Source organism: Peromyscus leucopus, chromosome X, assembly GCF_004664715.2.
Source record: "Peromyscus leucopus breed LL Stock chromosome X, UCI_PerLeu_2.1, whole genome shotgun sequence".
In the NCBI taxonomy this organism is placed as follows: Eukaryota; Metazoa; Chordata; class Mammalia; order Rodentia; family Cricetidae; genus Peromyscus; species Peromyscus leucopus.
In genome coordinates, this window is record NC_051083.1 from 28079526 (window position 1) to 28101076 (window position 21551).

General features: G+C 41.4%; 2 protein-coding genes across 11 annotated transcripts in view; one reads left to right on the forward strand and one right to left on the reverse strand.

The window, feature by feature from the left end:
- Ofd1 (OFD1 centriole and centriolar satellite protein) overlaps nt 1-11367 on the forward strand; it is a 52325-nt gene extending 40958 nt beyond the window's left edge. For 3 of the 4 annotated variants that reach the window (XM_037199411.1, XM_028883540.2, XM_028883541.2), the window contains 5 exons: nt 722-822; nt 3145-3258; nt 7744-7901; nt 8515-8667; nt 9166-9484. In XM_037199411.1, coding sequence (XP_037055306.1) covers nt 722-822; nt 3145-3258; nt 7744-7901; nt 8515-8667; nt 9166-9306 — 667 coding nt within the window. In that variant the 3' untranslated portion in view covers nt 9307-9484. Of the gene's footprint in view, nt 1-721; nt 823-3144; nt 3259-7743; nt 7902-8514; nt 8668-9165; nt 9485-11240 lie in introns of those variants that run through there. The other variant, XM_037199412.1, reaches the window with a different exon arrangement.
- A 1980-nt stretch (nt 11368-13347) lies between these two features.
- Gpm6b (glycoprotein M6B) overlaps nt 13348-21551 on the reverse strand; it is a 154416-nt gene continuing 146212 nt past the window's right edge. For 4 of the 7 annotated variants that reach the window (XM_028883536.2, XM_028883539.2, XM_028883533.2 and 1 more), the window contains 3 exons: nt 19810-19883; nt 18407-18472; nt 13348-15420 (listed from right to left, as the gene is read on the reverse strand). In XM_028883536.2, coding sequence (XP_028739369.1) covers nt 15271-15420; nt 18407-18472; nt 19810-19883 — 290 coding nt within the window. In that variant the 3' untranslated portion in view covers nt 13348-15270. Of the gene's footprint in view, nt 16973-18406; nt 18473-19809; nt 19884-21551 lie in introns of all 7 variants that reach the window. The other 3 variants (XM_028883534.2, XM_028883537.2, XM_028883538.1) reach the window with 2 other exon arrangements.

Here is a 21551-nt window from a genome sequence, read left to right on the forward strand (position 1 = left end):
ATAGATTAGTTGCCAAGAATAGTGCTTGGTGGCAGGCTCAGCCCCCTGGAGCCATTTTCTCTCCCAACACACACACACACACACACACACACACACACACACACACACACACTTCTTTCTTTTCATTTTTCTTCTCTTTTGAAATGTCTGAGATAGAAACTAGGATCTCATGAATGCTGGGCAAGCACTCTACAACTGGGGCCTAGAGCCATTCTTTATTATTTTTTAATATGTATGGGTATTTTGCCTCCTTGTATGTCTGTATACCACATGTGTGCCTGGTGCCTGCAGAGGCCAGAAGAGGGTGTCAGATCCTTTGGAACTGGAGTTACAGACTGTTGTGAAAAGCTATGTAGGAGCTGGGAATTGAACCCAGGTCCTCTGGAAGAGCAGCTAGTGAGTGCTCTTAACTGCTGAACCATCTCTCCAGCACTTGGAGCCATTCTTTATAAGCCAGTGAAAAAATGAGTTTTGGAACCAAGCATACTTGCTTATTCCTATAATCCCAACATTCAGGAGGCTAAGACAGAATTACCATGAGTTTGAGGTCAGTCTGGGCTACATAGTGAGTTCTAGGCCAGTCACAGAGAACCATTCTCAAAAAAAAAAAATCAAAAGTTTTGTAAATTATTTTCAGCAACCAAAAAACTTTTGTCACCCTATTACCTTGGCTTTTATGTTACTACACTTCGTATTCATGTATTTTATTTTTTCAATCCAGTTTTTATCAGAGACAAACTGAGACACAAGACAAAAGTGAATTTTCAAATGTGGACAAGCAATCTTTGAAAGATAATGAGGAGTGTGAACCACCTCTCGGATGTAAGCTTTGATTAATACTAAGTTTTGTGTATATATGTGCATGTTTACACATGTGTCATGGCATCTGTGTAGAGGTCAGAGGATATCTTCAGATGTCGTACCTCATCTTCCACCTTGTATAAGGCAGTATGTCTTCCTTCACCATTATATACCAGTATGCCAAGCTACTCGGCCAGTGAGCTAACTGATGGAGATACTCCTGTCTTGGACTTCCATCTTATTTTAGTCATGCTGGGACTACAGACACTATCATGACCCTTTTTACATGGGATTCTAGGGATTCTAACTCAGTTGTTTCCACTTGGAAAGCAAGTGCTTCACTCATGGAGCCAATCTCCCTTGCCATGTACCAGTTTTTGAAATTTGTACTTATTTGTATGTGTAGAGGTGTTTGTCTGCCTGTATGTCTGTGTGCCTTGTGCCCATAGGGGCCAAAAGAGTATGTCAAATTCCCTGGGACTGGAGTTACAGATGGTTGTTAGCTGCCATGAGTATGCCAGGTGCTGGGAATTGACTTGTGTCCTCCTTAAGAGCAGCCAGTGCTTTTAACCAATGAGCCATCTCTTCACTCCCATCCTGACACACATACATCAGTTTTCATAAGGAGAAAAATGTAGGAAAGCTTTCTTTTAGCAAAACAGTTGTATATTGGGACAATTCTAATTTGTGATAAGATACAGATACATTGCTTTATTTTTCTTTTAAACAATTTTATTACACTTATTATGCGTGTGCATGCAGGTGTATGAGCATGTATGTGTATCTGTGTACCACAGCACATGTGGAGATCTGAGAACAACTTTCAGGAGTCCGTTCTCTTGTCACCTTGTAGGTCCCAGGCATTGATCTCAGGTAGGCAAACTTATTGGGAAGCACCTTCGCTTGGTGCACCATCTTGCCAGCCTTGCTTCATGTTTCTATTACAAAGGATTTTAGGTTGCATTTGAGTTTCCTTTGAAAAAAATGGGTATAACTCATAGTTTCTAAGTTAAAACTAAGGCCTTAAAGTGAATCTTTACTATTTCAAGGTTGAGGTTACTTCAGTTTAAAAAATAAGTAATTCTTCATTCTTTTTCCTTTCTGTGGAATATGAGATATTTTCTTTAAGTTATACTGATAGAATGGAGGTGAAAGAATGTTCAAATGAATGGCTGGGACAATGGCTCAGTCTGTAAAGTGCACCTGCATAAAAGCTGGGTGCAGTGGGGAGGTGGAGACAGGAGGATGCCTGGGGTTCACTAGCCAGCTAGCCTAGCCAAATCACTGAACTTTCAGGGTTGAGTGATAGACTCTGTCACAAAAAATAGGGTGGAGAGTGATTGAGAAAGACACCGAGCATTGACCTGACCTTCACATGCACACACACAAATTTAAGATGAGAGTCACTAAAGTGGTGGCCTAGCTATAACTTTGCTTTAGACTGTATTACCCTACTTTATGGGTATAATAAGGATATAGGGTCCATCACCTCTGAGACTTTCCAGCTTGAGAATTCTTTACGTTCGTATACAACCTATCATTTGGGTTTGTAATTTCATTGTCAAATCTGAAAGAATCATTTTGCATAGTTAATTGAGAAGGCTTAGTAAATTTTGTGAAATGTTTTTTAACTAGTTAATACACCTTGTTAAGTCATTAATTTTTTCATTCTTTGAGAATTTCATACATGTATATGCAATGTATTTGGATTATAGCCTTTGATTATAGCCACTGCTTACTCCCTCCCCCTCAAACTCCTTCCTGACTCCCCATTGTCATGTCGCCCTCCCAACTTTATCTGCTTATATGTGCATGGGTGTAGTAGGGTCGTTCACTAGAGCAGGGGCGACCTAGTAGGAGCCTCTTCCCTTAAAAAAAAAAAAAAAGAAAAAAGAAAAAAAGAAACTCTCTCTTCCTACTCCAGTAGCTTTCAGCTACCAAAGCTCCTCAGTTAAGCCGTGGGCCAGATTGATCCCCTCCGTCATCTGTGCCATGATGTTGGCTAGCTTTCAGTCATTGATATTTAAATTGAATTCAAAGGATTTTATCTGCCGACAGATGAATTATCTGTTAAGTAATGACTCTAGTTTTGTAAACAAAGGTAATTCTTTAAAATAGAAAGTTTGAGAGTTGAGTACCGTGTAAGTGGTTGGACCTAGAACCCTGTAGGAAAGGGCCACCAGTTGCTTTTAGTACAGTTTTGGTGTTCCATGCTTAGATCTATCCCCACTGCTCCCTAACCTCCACCTACCCTCTACCTCTGCACTACATAGCCCCCGCCCCTTCACTTTCTGCTGTTACGAAGGACTCATTCACAATTGGTTGCACCTCATGTGAATGCAGGGAACAAGCCAGAACAGTTTGAAGCAGAGGGACTCTACCCTGCTGGTGACATGCCTATCATGGATGTTGCTGCAGCTGCTGTGCCTTCCAGACCTATTTCCTATGACTGCCCAAGTAAGTGGTTCTTTTCTTAAACTAGCAGTAAACAGTACCACATGTTGTATGCTGATGTGTGTGCTCTGTAAATTATTTCCCTGTTACTAAAGCTCTTTTATTATTACATTTATTTATTTAATTATATATACTGGTGTTGGTCTGTATATGTGCATGAGAGTGTGTGGTGATATTTGTAATCTAAGAAATAAAGCTTACCTGAAGATCAGAGGCCAGAGCCAGCCACAGAGTTAAACATAGAGGTCAGGCCGTGGTGGCACACACCTTTAATCCTAGCACTCGGGAGGCAGAGGTCCATCTGGGTCTCTGAGTTCAAGGCCAGACTGGGCTACATGAGATTAATCCAGTCTAGGAGAGAAACAGAGCCAGGCAGTGGTGGCACACACCATTAACACCATTAACTTGGGAAGCACACACGCCTTTAATCCCAGCACTAGGAATGTTGAGATAGGAAGTGAGATGGCTGGGCGGAAAAGGGCATATAAGGCGTGGGGAGACAGGAACTAGAACATTTTTGGCTGAGGACTCAGGAGTATTCTATCTGAGGATTCATAGAGACAGGATCGGCTGAGGAGTTGGCGAGATGAGAAGTGGCTTGGCTTGTTTCCTCTGATCTTTCTGCATTCACCCCAGTATCTGGTTCCAGGTTTTTATTATAAGACCATTTAGGATTCGAGTCACAAGAGTGCAGGTGCCTGGGGTGGCCAGAACAAGGCATTGGAGTCTTTGGAGCTAGAGTTACAGGTGGTTGTGAGCTGCCTGGTGGTGGGTTCTGGAAACCAAATGCTGGTCTCTGGAAGAGTAGCAAACACTTAAACCTCCAAGCCATTTCTCCAGGCCCAACATTGTGTGTGTGTGTGTGTGTGTGTGTGTGTGTGTGTGTGTGTGTGTTTGTGTGTTTGTGGAAGTCAGTTCTCATGGATTTCATAGCAAGTGCCTTTTCCTGCTGAGCCATCTCTGGCTCTGTAGGAATTTCATAAACATAGATTATTCAGAGAATTTAGCTTGTGGTATTATTGTTAATGGCATACTGAAGGAACTCCTCCTATGTGAACATGTACAAACTACTAAGGAAACCTCTAAGAGGAAGACTTCTCATTGTCTTTTTTTTTTTTTTTTTTTTTTTTTGGTTTTTCGAGACAGGGTTTCTCTGTGTAGCTTTGCGCCCTTCCTGGGACTCACTTGGTAGTCCAGGCTGGCCTCAAACTCACAGAGATCCGCCTGCCTCTGCCTCCCGAGTGCTGGGATTAAAGGCGTGCGCCACCACCGCCCGGCTCATTAAGTCTTTTTTAAAAAACGTTTACTTGGTCAGAGTTAGACAGAGCAATTATTTCCCTTAAGACTCCTCTTCTGCAAAAATTGTTCCATAAGGAACCTTATCATCCTTAGAAATTGTGGTAAAAATCTGAAGTAATGGCCAGGTCCCATTGTATTTCATTAATATAATCACAACATTTTAGTATTTATTGTCTTATTTTACTTTTGTCATAAGTTAGGATAGAAAAAACTTCATATTTCAATCTTGGGAAACTTTGATAGCGTTACATTGTCACTGGAGGAAATTGATCATCAGACTTCTGCCTGGCCAGTGCTTCCTTCTCTTCTTCAGCTTATCCACTTCTCTGTCAGGTGGTAGTGAGAGCAGAGAGCAGAACTGCCAGGAGGTTTGTGCTTTGGTCCAGCCCAGCCAACAGCCAGGTCCTTTTCTTCTTGGCCTCAAACTTGAAAGGAAATGTCTTACTTAAGCTGCCTCTTAGTGCTGCCTAAACAGAACACCATCATCACCCTCCACACACATACTCAAAGTCTCTCCGTAGTGGTTTCTTGGTTTAAGCTACAGTACTCAGGAAGATGAGGAACTACTGAAAGGAGCAATTGATTTTGATTATACTCACTCCTGAGTAAGTGTGCTTTGGAAGGTAATTCATTTAACCAAACTCAACCATGCACCTCTCTGTTGGGTCTGGGTATAATCAGCGAGCCAAACCAAGCTCCTACCTTCATGGAGAGTCTGGGAAAAAGGGGTGGGTACAGTGAAGGAGAGGCAGAAGGTATAGCAGCCATGCTCAGACCTGAGGGAAGGAGCCAAAATAATAGCTAAAGGGAATCAATGAGTAGCTGCCTTGAGATGTGTAGGAGACTACATCCGTGGCTTTTTAAATAACTTGTAAGCAGCATGGTTATGTGTTGGTCATGTGAGAAATTCTCATATATTTGTCTCTGCCTCTTGATCTAGGGACAAAAAAGGTCAAAATGTTGTGTCCTAGAGGTAGGTGCCTAATGCATACACTTCTGATTTTGGCTTTTGTGTCCAAAGAAGTTTCTATATAATACTGCCACTTCGTCTCCCTTTCTGATTCCCCTTTTCATCTTGCTCTGTTTCCTCTTTTTCCTCCTACCTCCTCTTACCTCTTTTTTCCTTTCTTCTTTTTCCTCTCTCTCAGCAACAGTCCTATTTTGTTATTGCTACTCCCTGTGGGAAAGTAGAACTATTTGAAGTAACCTCTCCTCCACCAGTAAGGAAGGACAGGGTGGTTGTGCCTGTGGAAGTGTGAGCCTCTACTATTTTAATTTCATGACAAACATAGATGGATGGATAGATGGATGGATGGATGGATGGATGGATGGATGGATGGATGGATGGGTTGTGTGTGTGTGTGTGTGTGTGTGTGTGAGAGAGAGAGAGAGAGAGAGAGAGAGAGAGAGAGAGAATGAATGAATATCTGTGCTGTCATTCTATTGTCAGTAAAGGTAACTCCATTCCTCCTAAGCGTTTGGGACAAGGCACAACACAAGAGTCTGAAGTCCTGTGGTGAACCTGTGACATTGTGCATTGTCATCGTGAAATTGGGACTTAATTAAACCTTTAAAGGATAGGGACCTGTACAAAGAATGAAAGGGAACAGACAAGTAATTAAAACATGGATGTGGTAGTTGGAATGTAATTGCCCTCATAAACTCATAGGGAGTGGCACTATTAGGAGGTATGACTTTGTTGGAGTAGGTGTGGTCTTGTTGGAGGAAGTGTGTCACAGTGAAGGTGGACTTTCAGGTCTCATATATGCTCAAGCCACACCCAGTGTGACAGTTCACTTCCTGTTGCCTGTGGGTCAAGATATAGGACTCAGCTCCTACTCCAGCATCATGTGTGCCTGCACACCACCATGTCGCACCATGATAATGAACTAAATCTCTGAAAATGTAAGCCACTTCAGTGAAATGTTTTTCTTTTGTAAGAGTTGCTGTGATCATGGTGTCTCTTCATAGCAATAGAAACCCTGACTAGGAAAATGGGCCTTGCTCAGGAGAAATAAAAGTGGGGAAAATAAGCATACATGATGCTTTAGAAAGAAGGGATAAGATACTGGCAATTAACTCGGCTTGTTTATGTATTACTCGGAGGGTAAGGAGGACCTCACAGAACTGTCTTTGTAGCAGCAAGATGAATTGTAGAAGCACATAAGCCCTGGTGGCTCAGTGGATATGGGATAAACTATGTTGCCTGGGCTGCCCTTGAACTTGTAGGCTCAACCTCTTGAATTGCTAGCACTATATTTGTGTGTCTCTGTGGCCTATCTAGACAAAGATGATGAAAGAACCAGCGTAACTCTGGGAGGAGACTAGTATTGTGGAATTTCTCCATGCCTATGACAGAAAGCCCATTAAAAACCTGGTTGTGAGCCTGGAGAGAATGGTTGGGAATAAAGAAAGACATGGAAATGATTAGTGGTTAAGATGATCCCTAGGGAGGGGCTGGAGAGGTGGCACAGTGGTTAAAAAGCACTGATGGATCTTCCAGAAGACCCAGGTTTGATTCCCATCAGCCCAGTGGCAGCTTACAGCTATCTGTAACTCCAGTCCAAGGGTATCTGACACCCTCTTCTGGCCTTCTTGGACATTGCATACACATAGTGGACAGACACACATGCAAGCAAAACAACTGAACACATAAAATAACAATGGAAAAAGATGATCCCTAGGAAGGACCAGGATTGGTGCATAGGGATAGGAATAGTGACATAGCTAGAGTGGTGATGAGGATGAAGCAGAGGAGGGAGTTCTGTTCTGTTCTGTTTGGGGTTGGAATGAGCATCTTTTTAGGAGTAAGGAGAGAGGGTTTTGAAACTTGTGGATATAGGGACTAATGGTTCTGAGGATAGGGGAGGGATTGCACTCAAATGTGAAGGCAGAAAAGCAGGATTTGCTATGGAGAGGTTGAAGCAGGGAGAGAAGAGATGTGTGAAAAGGATATGGGATGGAGGGAGGACAGTTGAGGTTATTTGTGGTGTGGCTTATATCCATCTCAGGAAAATAAAAGTCTGGGTATGTTGCGAGGGGTCAGTCTGTGGGCTGGAAGACAATAAAAATAGAGCAATAGTTTAGAGTAGTTCATCAGAATCAGTAGAAAATCAAGCAGGCCTGCAGAAGACTAGATGTGAAAAATCTGATGTTGGCAGCTACTCACTCTATTTTCTGTCCTGTTAGGTGCTGATCAGAGCCAAACTAAAGAACAAAAGGAAGAACAACAGCTATGGGAATTGCACGTGAAAGAACGGAGGCAGAGAGAAGAACAAAGGCAGAATGAACGGCAAGAAGCTCTGGATAGGGAAAGAAGAGAGTTGGAGAAACTGGAGCAGGAGCGGGTAATGTGTCACTTAAATCCCTGTACAAGTTTCTCCAGTGGACACCTTCAGCAAGTACCTTGAGCTCAGGGCTGTGAGCCAGTAGTGCTGTGAGGTCAGAGAAGCAGCAGGTAACTTCAAAGGCATTCCCTCTCCTCTCCTTGCTCTGCTTGCCTTGCGAGCATCTTGGTTTTGAAAGGACAGTCACATGTACCCCTCATCTGTTGTGTAACTTCCCTCTGTACATGCATTCCAACAGAGCTAGCTAGCCAGCCTGGAGGAGCCGAGGCAAGGGGGTGCTTCCAGTCAGTCGGCAGTGGCTTCTAGGCACACACATCTTTGTCTACCTCTCTCCTTGCCTTTCGTGTTCTGATTTTAGTGCTAGGCAGGTGGATTACTTTGGCCATGTAACATAGCTTAGAACTGTTTCTTGGCCTCCTGGTTAGTCCCTTCTTTCCTTGAAATGACGTATTTGTCTGATAGTAGCAGTGACTTCAATTTAAATACACACACATTTGTCTGGTATGCAAATTGTGCTTCCATGATAAGGATCATATTACTATGATTTTTAAACACTGAGAAACTTGTAAAACATGTTCATGTATTTCCTATTTTGGCACTGGCCTGTTTCTAGAGGATGATTGAAGAATCACTGAAGATTGAAATAGAAGAAGAATTAGAAAAAAGTGTTCAAGAACAAAAGGACAAATCAGCTCCTGATGAAAATCCTTTAGAGAAATACATGAAAATCATCCAGCAGCGACAGGAGCAATCAAGTGCAGATAAGGTGCCTGTGCTATGGATAGCAACGTGGGGTGGCAGAGGAGAGGGTGATCACTGGGGACATATGTTCTCTCTTGAAGACAAAAGGGGTAAAGGCTAAAAAGTGAATATTTGAAACGGAACTTGAATATTTAGAAATATATTACACTGTTGACAAAATTTCAGTCTTGGTTTAGGTAAAACATTGAAACTGTTGTCTTTTTTTATCAGTTGGGATGTCTTATTTGAAAACAAGCAGTAGTAATGTGTCATTGAGTTATGAATTGTGAAAAATTATTCTGTCTGAATTATGAGTATTGAAAATGCATGTGATTGGATTATCTTGATGTGCTTGCTAAATTTGACTCTAAAGAGGCCTTTTATTAGGCTCTTACATATGTTTCCAAAATAATTAGAGGAATCAAAGTGTACTGATTCTTGGCCTTCCTGCTAAGATCAAGTGTAAGAGCCTCCATTTCATGACATTAACCTGTTTCAAAATTCTTTCTGCATCCTATGGAAGAGCTCAAAGAAATCCGGCAGAGAGTGCTCACCAGCGGACACGGTGGCACCTAGTGACAAGGATGAAAGGTATGGCTCCCTTAAGCATGTCCCTCGGGCAAACCATTGTTGCTCACTCTGTCACCTAAAAAGGATCAGATAGTTGTTGGGCTTGCCTTAAAGAAATTACTGACTTTTTTATTATAGTATGTAAATATATTATGTGGTTCAAAGTTAGAGAATTTACTTTGGGCAGTGCAGATTGACTCAGTGAGAACACATTAATGTGAACACTCTGTGGGGGGGGGGGGGGGGGTGGTGGTGGAGAAGAATGGATGATAAATTTTTCTTCATCCCTGTGAGTTCTTTCTTTTTTTTCTGTTTTCTTTGAATTTTTTTTTATATATATATTTTTTAAGATTTATTTATTTATTATGTATCCAGAATGTATGACTGCAGGCCAGAAGAGGGCACCAGATCTCATTACAGATGGTTATGAGCCACCATGTGGTTGCTGGGAATTGAACTCAGGACCTTTGGAGGAGCAGTCAGTGCTCTTAACCTCTGAGCCATCTCTCCAGCCCCCAAATTTTTTAATAGTTATTTTATTTTATAGTTAACTTAATTTCACATATCAGCCACAGATTCCCCCATCCTCCCACCCCCCAACCCTCCCCCCAATCCACCCCCGACACATGAGCAAACTGGGGGGTTGGGGGTAATGGAGGGCAAGGGTCTAGAGAAAGAGAGCTCAGGGGAGAGGGAGGTCCCAGCTGGATCAGGAGCAGTGTGGGAGAATGGAGAGGGAGATAACCATGATGAATGAAGACCCCAGGGGAATAGGAAGAAGCAGAGAGGTCCCCAGAAATCCACAAAGATGACTCCTCTGTAGACTATTGGCAATGGTCGAAAGAGTGCCTGAGCTGACCTGCTCTGGTGATCAGATGGTCGAACACTCTGGCTGTCATGATAGAACTCTTAGCCAGTGTCTGATGGAAGCAGATGCAGAGATCCATGGCCAGGCCCCAGGTGGAGCTCCAGGAGTCCAATCGGCGAGAGAGAGGAGGGATTGTATGAGTGAGAATTGTTGAGACCAAGGTTGGACAAAGCACAGGGACAAATAGCCAAACTAGTGGAAACACATGAACTGTGAACCAATAGCTGAGAAGTCCCCATGGAACTAGACTAGGACCTCTGGATAAGTGAGACAGTTGATTAGCTTAAACTAGTTAGGAGGCCCCCAGGCAGTGGGACCAGGACCTGTCCTTGGTGCATGGGCTGGGTTTTTGGAACCTAGTGCCTATGCTGAGACACTGCTCAGCCTTGGTGTAGGGAGGAGGGGACTGGACCTGCCTTGGCTGAGTCTGCCAGGCTAGGCTGACTCCCCAGGGGAGACCTTGCCTGACTTTTGAAAGTTGGGCATAGTAGTATATTCTGGTAATTCCAGCATTTGAAGCTAGCTTGGGCTACATAGTGAGTCTCTGAAATAAATGAATTTAAAAGAGATGGAGATTTAGCTCAGTTAGTGTTTAGCTAGAATTGGGAATCTCTGGGTTCAGTCCCCAACACCTCATAAACAGGGTGTGGTGCTGCATGCCTCAGAGGTGGAAACAAGAGGTTTAGAAATTTAAGGTCAATTTCAGGTACATAGTTTGGGACCAGCCAGGGACACATGAGACCCTGCGTTAAAAACAACAACAACCAACCAACCAGCCAAAACAACACTGGCTTCAAAAAAGTCCATTGCGATTTTAGTTGAAATTGTGGTTTTATTTGCAAAGGAGTAGGAACATTATGAAGGTCTAGAGCAGTGGTTCTCAACCTTCCCAATGCTGCAACCCTTTAATACAGTTAGTTCCTCATGTTGTGGTGAGCCCCAGCCATAACATTATTTTCATTGCTGCTTTATAACTAATTTTGCTACTGTTATGAATTGTAATGTAAATATCTGTTTTCTGGTGGTCTTAGGCAACCCCTGTTGAAAGGGTCATTTGACACTCACTGCCCCCACCATACCCCCCATCATGACCTATAGTTTGAAAACAACTGATCTAGAAGTTGACATGATTTTTTTAAATATCTAATTTTTCTTTTTAGTTCTCCAGGCTTTTCTCATGAAGAACCAGATGACATGTGGTAATTCCATTAGCTGTCCCGCTTCTTACATACAAGAAGTTGTGTAATGGTATACTTTTTTTTTCTGTGATTAAAATTGTCAATAAAAACTTTGTGTGTAGTGATTTTTTTAAACATGGTTTTAATTAAGTACCATAATTTATGAAACAACAGTAACAGAATCAGTTGACCCCCTCCAGCATCCCTTTTATTTTTTTGAGACATGTCTGAAGCCTTGGCTGGCCTTGAACTCACACAAATTCATCTGCCTTTGCCTCCCTTTTAAGGCATGCATCGCCATCCTTTCTTTAGCCATGGAATTTATTCATTACACTAAAATGACACTCCCCTTTCTGGTTTTGGGCTCCAGGCCTGGATTTGATACATTTAAGCTGTGTTCCTCCTGCTCTACACTTAGGCTCTGGCGTGTAAAACAGGAAGCCAGCCATCCAGCAGTGTTCTCCCTAGACAGGAACACAGATTTTTTTCCATTGTAATGTCTATAAATAATATTTTGCCATTTGCTGTGGTTAAATGTGTAGATCCTCCAATATTCATGTTGGAACTTAAACCCTAGTGTGATGGTATTAAGAGGTTGACCTCTAGGAGATGATTAAGGCATGAAGGCAGAACCCTCTTAAATAGACTAATAGACCTTACTATAGGCCCATTATTTGCCTCTCACATTTTGGGGAGACGGCAATCACCCCTTTCAGAAGTACAAAGAACTTGACCACTAGAAAAGCACCAATCACTGAAGTTACCAGCACTTAGTTATTGAGCTTCTCAGTCTCCAGAACTGTAAAAACAAAACAACCCCCCCCAAATTAGTGGGGTGGTGGGGGTGCACACCTTTAATCACATCACTTGGCAGTCAGGGGCAGGTGGATCTCAGTGAATTTGAGTTCCAGGACACCCAGAGCTACACAGAGAATTCCTGTCCCGAATAACCAAAAAATCAAACCCAAACCCAAATTTCTTTCTTTATAAGTTACCTGGTCTAAGATATTTTATAGTAGGAGTAAACCAACATCTTTACTTGATCCTTATTTACAATGAATGGACTTACTGATTTTCTTCGTATATAGGTTTCCCCTGTAACTTTGACTGCCCTGGCCGTCCTGGAACTCACTTTGTAGACCAGGCTGGCCTTGAACTCACAGAGATCTGCCTGCCTGTGCCTCCCAAGTGCTGGAAATTAAAGGTGTTCACCCTCACCGCCCCACTAATTTGGGGAGTTTTGTTTTGTCTCATATTCATCTTCTAAAATGTTTTACAAGAGGTAATTGGAAAAACCATGCCCTCTGGAGGTTCCTATATTTGATGGTGGAATTACTATCAATTAAAACTGATTTTGTTAAACCATTAGAGTTTATTCAGGAGGTTCCTGTGGCTTATCCAATGACACAAAACGCCACCTAAGCAGGAGGTATTAAGTGAGGCAAATTGCATTGCATTTGAGCTCCTGCTTGTTCTGCAGTATGTGAATGAAGGGTAGTAATCCAAAGTCACCACCTCATATAGAGATGTTATTATGTCCATAATGCCAAAAGCTGGGCCTCACTAAGAAAGGTCAGGTGTAGACAATCCAAATGCATAATCATACTGACAGTAATGTTTCAAATTATAGAATGGAATTTCAAGTAATAAATTTAGTGCTGCTGCTTCAAAGAATAACTGTTAGAATTAGGTTTCATTATATCCCCAAATAGATCCTTTCCCCTAGACTTTGGGTTTGAAAATCAGTTAGCGCATATAGACCCTATTAAGGTTCCCCATTATTTCTACTTTGCCCAAGATTAAGCTATGTGTTAATTCTGTAGATAGATAGATGGCCTTTTATTGGAGAAACTAGTTATGAAAACCCTGAGCCTTTCACAGACCTTTTAAGTGCTAGTGGCATTTTATATATAATACAGTGCAGTTGGTTACAATATTTCTCAAATTGCTCTTGCTAAAAACAGATGTGTGTGTGTGTGTGTGTGTGTGCGCGCGCGAAAATAAAACCCATAGCATTCTCCCATAGACTACATTTGTCTACCAATGTGAAATCTTGACATACATTATTTAAAAATGACACCATGCTGCAAACAGAGAAAGATAAGATTTATGTATGGTAAAAGGCAAGCAAATGAAGCTATAATTTTATTTCATTACTCTTTAGTACATCCACAACTATTTCCACCTAAATAGATCTTTAAAATAAGCATACACAAGTATTGACTATTATCTACAAATATTTATTGTAACACTTGAATAGAACTACAGGAAGCCCTTGGCACTGATAGAAAATATTGATTCACTGTTAGGTTACAAAAATTTATACATAGCAAAATTTAATGCTCTTTACATAAAAAATATTAGACTACGTCAACAAAACTTCCATAAATTCCTGGCAATAGCTACCAGAATTAGAAAAGTAAAATTAGGCTTTAGACACGGCCTCTTCTAGAACACTGGACTCTAACAGCACCTCCACTGCTGGGAAAAATAGGAATTCTGTCATGCAACAGGAAAACAAAACACTAAGCTATCTTGGAACAACTGTTCTACACAGAAGAGAGCGTCTCCCAATTAAAAAGAATCCAAATAGGCGTTTTTCGGCATTGACCAAAAGAAAAAATCCAAATGAAATATGATAGTTGATGTTCAATTTTAATAGCATCTTGATAAAGGTATGCTTCCTTTCATTTGAATACATTTTTGCACATGTATATGTTTTAAAATCCAGGAAACAGCCAAACCACAAGGTAACTCTTAACATGAATATACATAGTTAACCCTATAGTATGCAGCCCCTTTGAAAAGCACTGATGCACCCCACAGTTATATGGATCATTCCAGAAAGAACAACACAAAGCTTACCATCACTAATACCCAGTACCTATTAGTCACTTAATATTCTGGAACACAATGAGTTAGAAGGCAAGTTTCTTTTGAAAATGGCTTAAACTCAAGCAGTTTTCTTGCTGAACATCAAACATTATTATTCCAGGAAATTAAGGTTTAGAGAAAACAAATACCAACCCTAATTTAAATTACTTATGTATTAAAGTCTATAAAAGTAGGAGGTCAGAGATCTGTGGTCAATTTGTAGTTAGGTTTTAGATAGTTGATATGAAACTGTAAACTCACTATCCAGACCACGTAAAAATGGTTAAGAATGGTGGTCATTTTAACAAGGTAACACTTCTTAATTAAGAAAAATATTCATGGAACAGAAGTCTATGAAGAAATTTGGGTCTCTTGTTACAATATAAATTCTTAGAAATTTAAAGCAAATATTAAGGCAGAGCTGACATTTGTTTCCAAACAAGAATGGTGATCCCCAAATCGTCACTAGCATTTTGTTACGATGTGAGCTACTACAAAGCTGAGCCTGCAGAGCTCAAGTCAGAATCCACCTTCTGCACTGATAAATTTAGCATAACTGCAGCTCATTTTAGCTTTACTACAAGATAGATTTCTGAGTGGCGTGGGAAATGAATGAGTGAGTCCTTGGGGATGCTAATTTTTACAAGTTTGAAGGAATCACATCTTTGATGAGCCAAAGGTTAATAGAGGTCAACTATCAGAAATGAACTTCACATCAATTCTAGTTTTGATAACACTTGAGGACAGGTGGCATATATAAATCTAGACTCACATCCTTTGATACTGGCACGCCACAGGTCCCTTTCAAGGAGCATGATGTAATTCCATTTCCTGTGTTAGCACTGCTCCAGCAGTTAAGTGCACATGCCACGACTTTCCAAAGGATGAGAACGGTCATTCTGTCAAAGTGTTGCCTTTTAAAATGGCTAACATGAAACCTCCAATATTTGTTCTAAAGAAAATGATTTGCCCACTGGAAGGTTTTCCTAAAGATCCACCCCAGCAGCTTGAGACAGACAGTGAAATGTTGGTATGTCTACATTAGTTTGGTGGGATACACATCTGTACTGCAGAGCAGCTGTCTGATGATTTGTCAGAGCTGTAAATTCGTCGGCTGACCCCACTCTGGCAAACACTTTTAAGTGTAAGAATTGAGTTGTTCTTTTGACCGAGACTGGATATCTTGCAGTTCCTGTTCTTCCTTTGCTTTGATATCCTGGTAAGCCTGCATTTTGCTTGCATCCTTTAAGTAAGCCCAGTTAGAAGACAGTATCATGAGGAAGTGGATCTGGAAAAGAAGGGTGAGCATGATGGCTAGTGAGCATGTGAGAAGGCAAAGCGAGCTGGTAGTCAGATTAGACGGATCAGCCGGAGAGGGGCGAGGGTTATCGATATTAATGCTCCCCTGCTAGCAGAGCTGTCAGACGCAGAGCATGCTCTACTAGTTTGCTTCCGACTAAGAGGCTGAAGACAAGTTAGTATGCAAATAGAGTCAACTTGGGAATAAAATGGCCAAAGTTATTTTAGTTAAGAAGTCAAAATGAAACCTATGACAGTGCCTTTGACCATTTGGAGAGTCATTTCAAAGACAAATGGAGAAGTTCAGAAACATTGCTTTTTAGGTTAAAAAAAAAATGTAGGGCAAAGACTTATCAGTGGGTAAAAAATAAAAATCCCCCCAACGGCCTACAAGTGTGAAGAATGTTTATTTTGAGTAAATAATTATAGAACTATATATTTAACATGGAAAAATTAAATGTCAAAACCAAAATTAAAGGTATGCAGTTTGTATGTTAACACATTTTTAGCAGTGAAAACTATATTCTTCCTTTTATAATTGCCATTACTTCATTTCCTCTAAGTTCATTTCACATAAAAATCCTTATTATTCTTTACAGTTTTATGTGGCACAGACATCCTTCCCGTGTATTATCCTATTGCCTGAAACATGAATCTACACAGCTCAGTTTCCTTAAATGCCATACTTCCTTCTCATATCATACTTCCTTCTCAACATATATGAAACCTTTAGATCTGGGCCAACTTCTCTCCCCGTTAAAATCTTACATGCAACTTAAGAACCTAGGTGTGAGGGAACAGTTACTATTCATCAAGACAATTTGAAGTTACTAGTTTTGTGGGTTCTAAAGAAGTGACTGGTACGCCAAAAATACGTAATTGTTTTTCAGAAAAATCAAATGGGTGAAACCCTTCTTCAAATTTTTATCTGGTCTACTTGAAAGGGCATTTACTTGGTAATAAACGAACCATGTGATATAAGAATCTTTTAAATGGAATTTAAAATATACTTGCAAAATGTTTCCTAGAAAAGAGTATGACAAAATGAAATCTAGTTTATAACTTTTTCATCTTCAGCACTTGTTTTCTTTTCCATCATTAAGACTGGTTATCAAGCAAGCGAGAATAACGGGAGATGCAGGTATGTCAAAGTGTTAATACTTCATTTAGAGATACTGCTCCAAGTTTAAGTTCGAGAAAATTATTTTTCAAAGGATACTCACCAGTGTCAGTAAATAACAACCCTTTTCAAACTGTGGAAATAGCCAGACCCCATTCTTTTGTAACCCACGTACAGTAAGTCATTATTTAGTCTACCATGCAAAGTGAGTTAACTGAAGCTATTTACAAATTACTGTAGCAAAACTGCAGAAAGCTAGATTCTGCTTTAGTCTGGAGTGTCAGTGATATTCACGCTACACAGCCGAGCTCTCTAAAGCTCCTTATCAGCCTTATGCAATTTAGAACTTAGTGCAGCAATCTTCCCGACTCTTAAACTTCAAAACCGCATAGTTATATGTGGTAGCCATCATGTAGATCAGCTGGTGGAAGAGAACAAAACAGGATAGTAAGACACAGGCAGTGGGGGCAGATGGCGCGACACCTCTAAACTGGGGCAGGCATGAGTGCCAGCTCACAGTCTAAGGGCTTTCTCCCCACCTTCTAATCAAAGCAGATGATTTTTCTCATCTAGCACATGACTTTTTCTGATCACACATACATAATGTAAGTCCTTGGCTCTGCCCTCAATAAGCTTATTAAAAAGCCTTGGATGTGTTTCAAGAATAACAAGATAGAGAGCTGGGTCAGCAGTATGAGAGATGAAGCTCACTGCCCTATTTCTTCTCATCTTTCCCAAACTGCCTGCTCAGCAGCAATTAGTCTTCTTCCTGCCTGTTGCTCAGCCAAGAGAACAGGTCACCATGGTGATTTCATGGGAAGGAATGACTTCATGGTTAGAAAAACTGGGGATGGGCCATCCTCGAGCAGCTGAAATCTTGCTCTCCCAATCTTAAATTAGTTTTCTACAAGTCATAAACCAAGCCCCCCCGGCCACCACCAGTTATACACACACATGCATGCAAGCCTATTTGCTTATAAGTTGATTCTCATTATGTGCAGATTCCAAGTTTGCCTACTTGATAAGATATGTAACCACCAAAACAATATTCTCTCACCCATGACTGGACATGTGCAAAGCAGTTAAAGATTTGAGTCCTGTTGTGTGCACAGTTCTAGCTGAGGTCTACTGAGGTAAGGCTTTGCTGCCTTTGTTCTGTGCTCACGCTGTAAACAAGCATACTATTTAGTGCCACATTTGCTAAAATAGCTCCCAAGAAAGGTGTACTAGTGCCTTCCAGAGATAATGTGTGTGATAGAACCTTTATCCAGGCATGCGTGATAGTGATCTTAGCCATGAACTCAGTAATAATGAATCAAAAAAAAAAATACATTAAGGTGTCTTACACTGAAATATATATGGAATAATGTGACCCAGAGGCTACTCTGTATTTCCCCAACAGGCTATGTTCAATATATACAATTTAGCATTTGAATTGACTTTATAGAATATTATTTCTGCACATAAGGAGATCAACTATATGTGTATATTATATTTCTATTTGGAAGTCAACATTTCTTTTCAGAGAAATGGGCAGTGCCTCACGTGAGTCTCTGTCCATGAATGACATCATGGAACTAATTGCTAAATGCGATAAGGCAACATGCTATGCCTAGTCAGCAGGTGTTGGTACCCTCTCTTCTTTCCAGTGTCCAAATTGCATCAGTCGGTGCCAAGGCAGCTACTAGTACTTCCTGCAAACTAGACATCGGTAAGTTTCCAGAGGGAACAGTTAACCACAGCTGAATACACAGATCCTTTGCTTCCTCTGCTGGTAAAACCTGAAAGGGAAATCTGTGGTTTGGAGGCAGGGGAAGAAGTGCTTCACTAGGGTGGTTCTGGGGTAGATACTCACCAGAGCAATGACGGTGGCACCAGCTCCAGCACAAGCCACAATGAACAGGTGATAGGACATGTAGAACTAGGAAAGAACAGGGCACCGTGAGCATTTTGTGTGGAGTGAAGGGCCTTACATGCTGCTTTACTGTCCTTCACAGGTATTGGCTGCCAGCCTGGCCATAGGCCCACATGCCCTTGGAGCCCTGGCTCATGTTATAACCACTGTGGGAGCCTCAAGCCTTTCTGATGCTCAGGCTGCACCCCAGACCAATCACACTGGAATAGCGGAGGAGGTCTGAGCCTCAACCTTGGGTATAGCGTGGTCCCTTGATGACTGCAATGTGCAGCCAAGGTTAGGAGCCTCTGCTCTGAGCCAACACTCCATGTTATGGCTATTCAGACTGACAAGCCAGATAGGGTAGAGGCCGATTATTTCCATAACTTGGTGCTGTCCAAAAACACATCAGTGTTTTCTTAAATATACACACGCCCACCAGCGCATTGAAGACTTTCGTTTCATAAACAGTTGTAAGCCCACAGCTGACAAATAGTGTTAAGAAAGTTTGATTTCAGAGTGTGGGGTATGTTGCCAAATAAGGACTAAAAAGAAAAAAAAAAGGCTCTCATAACAAGTTGTTCTGGAAAGAGAAATGATTAAAAAAATCTGACATATGCACAAATTTAGGATGTTTTATTGTTTTTAATTGTATTTGTGGGTATGGATGTTTTATATGCATGTATAATAATATGTGCACCACATGTGTGCCAAAAGAGCATGTTGGGTCTTTTGCGACTGGAGTTAACAGATGGTTGAGAGCTGCTATATGGGTGCTGAGAATTGAAACCTGGTCCTCCTGAACAGCACTAAGTATTCTTAACTGCTGAGCCCCAGGGCTTTTTTTTTTTTTTTTTTTTTTTTTTTTGGTTATTTGAGACAGGGTTTCTCTGTGTATTTTTGGTGCCTGTCTTGGATCTTGCTCTGTAACCAGGCTGGCCTTGAACTCACAGAGATCCGCCAGGCTCTGCCTCCTGAGTGCTGGGATTAAAGGTGTGTGCCACCACCACCTGGCCAGCCCCAGATTTTTTAGATAATGGAATTAACTTCAATTTGCCTGTGACAAGTGTTTTCTTCTGAAAACATTTCTAAAAATCATTTCTCAGATTTTTATGTTTGGAATCACAAACTATTGCAGAGAATAAAAGCCCATCATCTTAAGGATCCTTCCTAGATTGGGCTGGACCATGTGAAATGGACATTATTTTTTGTCGGTGGAAAATAGAGTAATGGTTACACGGAGTCAGCAGTTTACATGAAAGATCTTCCTTTCCTAGCACTCTGGCCATCATCTAGAGCCCTGTTTCTCAACTTAGGTTGTAAGTCACCAAGTGTGTGAATGTTCAGAACTGTGACTGGTTTACCTCATTCGTGTTGCAGATGTTCTCCAGGGCAGAGCCACAGATTTTGCCTGGGAAAGCATTCCAGGGAATGATACCTGCAAAGTGAACCACAACAGAATGTGAGGACGAGCTGTAGTGCCCAGTGGCTTGGCTTCAATTTAGGTTGCTTTAGTTTTGTTGTGGGGGTGGTGGTGGTCTCTCCCACCCTCAATGCTAGGGATTGAATTTAGCGTCCTTGCACATGCTAAGCACATACAACTGCTTTGCTGTGATCTCAGCCCACCTCACATTCCTACTAGACCTTTCCACTTTGGATTCCAGTTACAATGGTTAGCTATATTCCTTTTCAATCAGGGTACCTGGTGTCTGAAGATTAGGCAATGCGGGACGAAGTCTATTTGGGCAACAGAGCAAGAGCAAAGTCACTTTATTCCATGCAAGATTTCAACTGCTGAGCCTTTTTGCTCCTTACATTGTACTTTGTTCAGTGGAGCTCAGTATTTGTAAATGTCAGATTTTATTTTAGTTTTGTAGGTAAGGTTTCACTATGTAGCCCTGGCTGGCCAGGGACTAGTTATTTTGACCGGTCTGGCCTTGAAGAGATCTGCCTGCCGTTGTGCCTCCTGAATTCTGGAATTAAATGTGTGTAGTGCGGTGCCTGGCCCACATTTTCAAGGCTAGATTTTTTTTTCCTGTAGTGAATTTAATATGCAGGGGAACCCCCTCATGAAGTATGATTGTGCTGCTCAGGTCACATGAATCTGAAAGTCTGTGTCCTGGCCACAGGAGCACAGCTTGTACTCTTTTTCTAGCTGTAACTCTTGAGTTCTCTCTGCAGTGACAACTGTCCACTAGGTCACCACTCTTGTCCCTCTTTAATGCATGGGAATATGCTTAAATATTTCGCATGGCTCAATTTAAACTTCTCCCAGGAAGTAAGGAGGGACTTCTGTTAAGTCCTCATTCTCTCCTATCTCAAGCAAATACTGTCAAAAATAACCAGCTGGGCAGAGAGAGGATTTTTTTTTTTTTAAATTATCACCATGGCAACAAGAGTTAGTGAGTTTCTTTGTAAGGAGTGCAGAGATTATTTGCACATATTTCTTATGGAAACTCTGTTTTGAAGCAGGGTCGGACTCTGTGGCCCAGGCAAGCCAGGAACTGGCAAATTTGCTGCCTCGGCTTCTTGACTCCTATGATTATAGACATGTGCCACCCCGCCCAGCTTTATGAGGACTTTAAAAACTAACCTGAGACCCTTTCAATCTGTCTTAAGGCCGAACCTTTGTGAGAAGAGATCTGTTGTGGGCAGTTTGGGGCAGGTTTTATACCATGCTATAAGATAAGATGTTGAGAATGAGCCACAGAAGAAAATCTATGTAAAAAAATGAAAGAGCCATCTTTGTCCAGGACACATTCCATATTCATTTCTAATGGAAAGCTCTCTTCCTCCCCACCCCCGTTTTTTTGGCAAGAACACATTTCCTACTATCTTAGCTAGAACAGTAATTACGCTCCCTCTTTAGGATGTGGTGTTCCCTGAGCAAGGAAGTCAATTTCCCCCCAAATTAATTGGTTAGAGGTCCCAGAGGCGCCTTCTGTGGCTTGTCACAGGAGCTGTGCTTTGAGGATCCCATTTGGGAGAAAAAAATCGTCTGAGCCAGCTTTTGACTACTGAAGACCGCTCTCCCAGAGTCCATCATGGTGACTTTGAAAGACATCTGCATTTTATGTTGTTTTTCAGTACAGATAAGTTGAAGCAA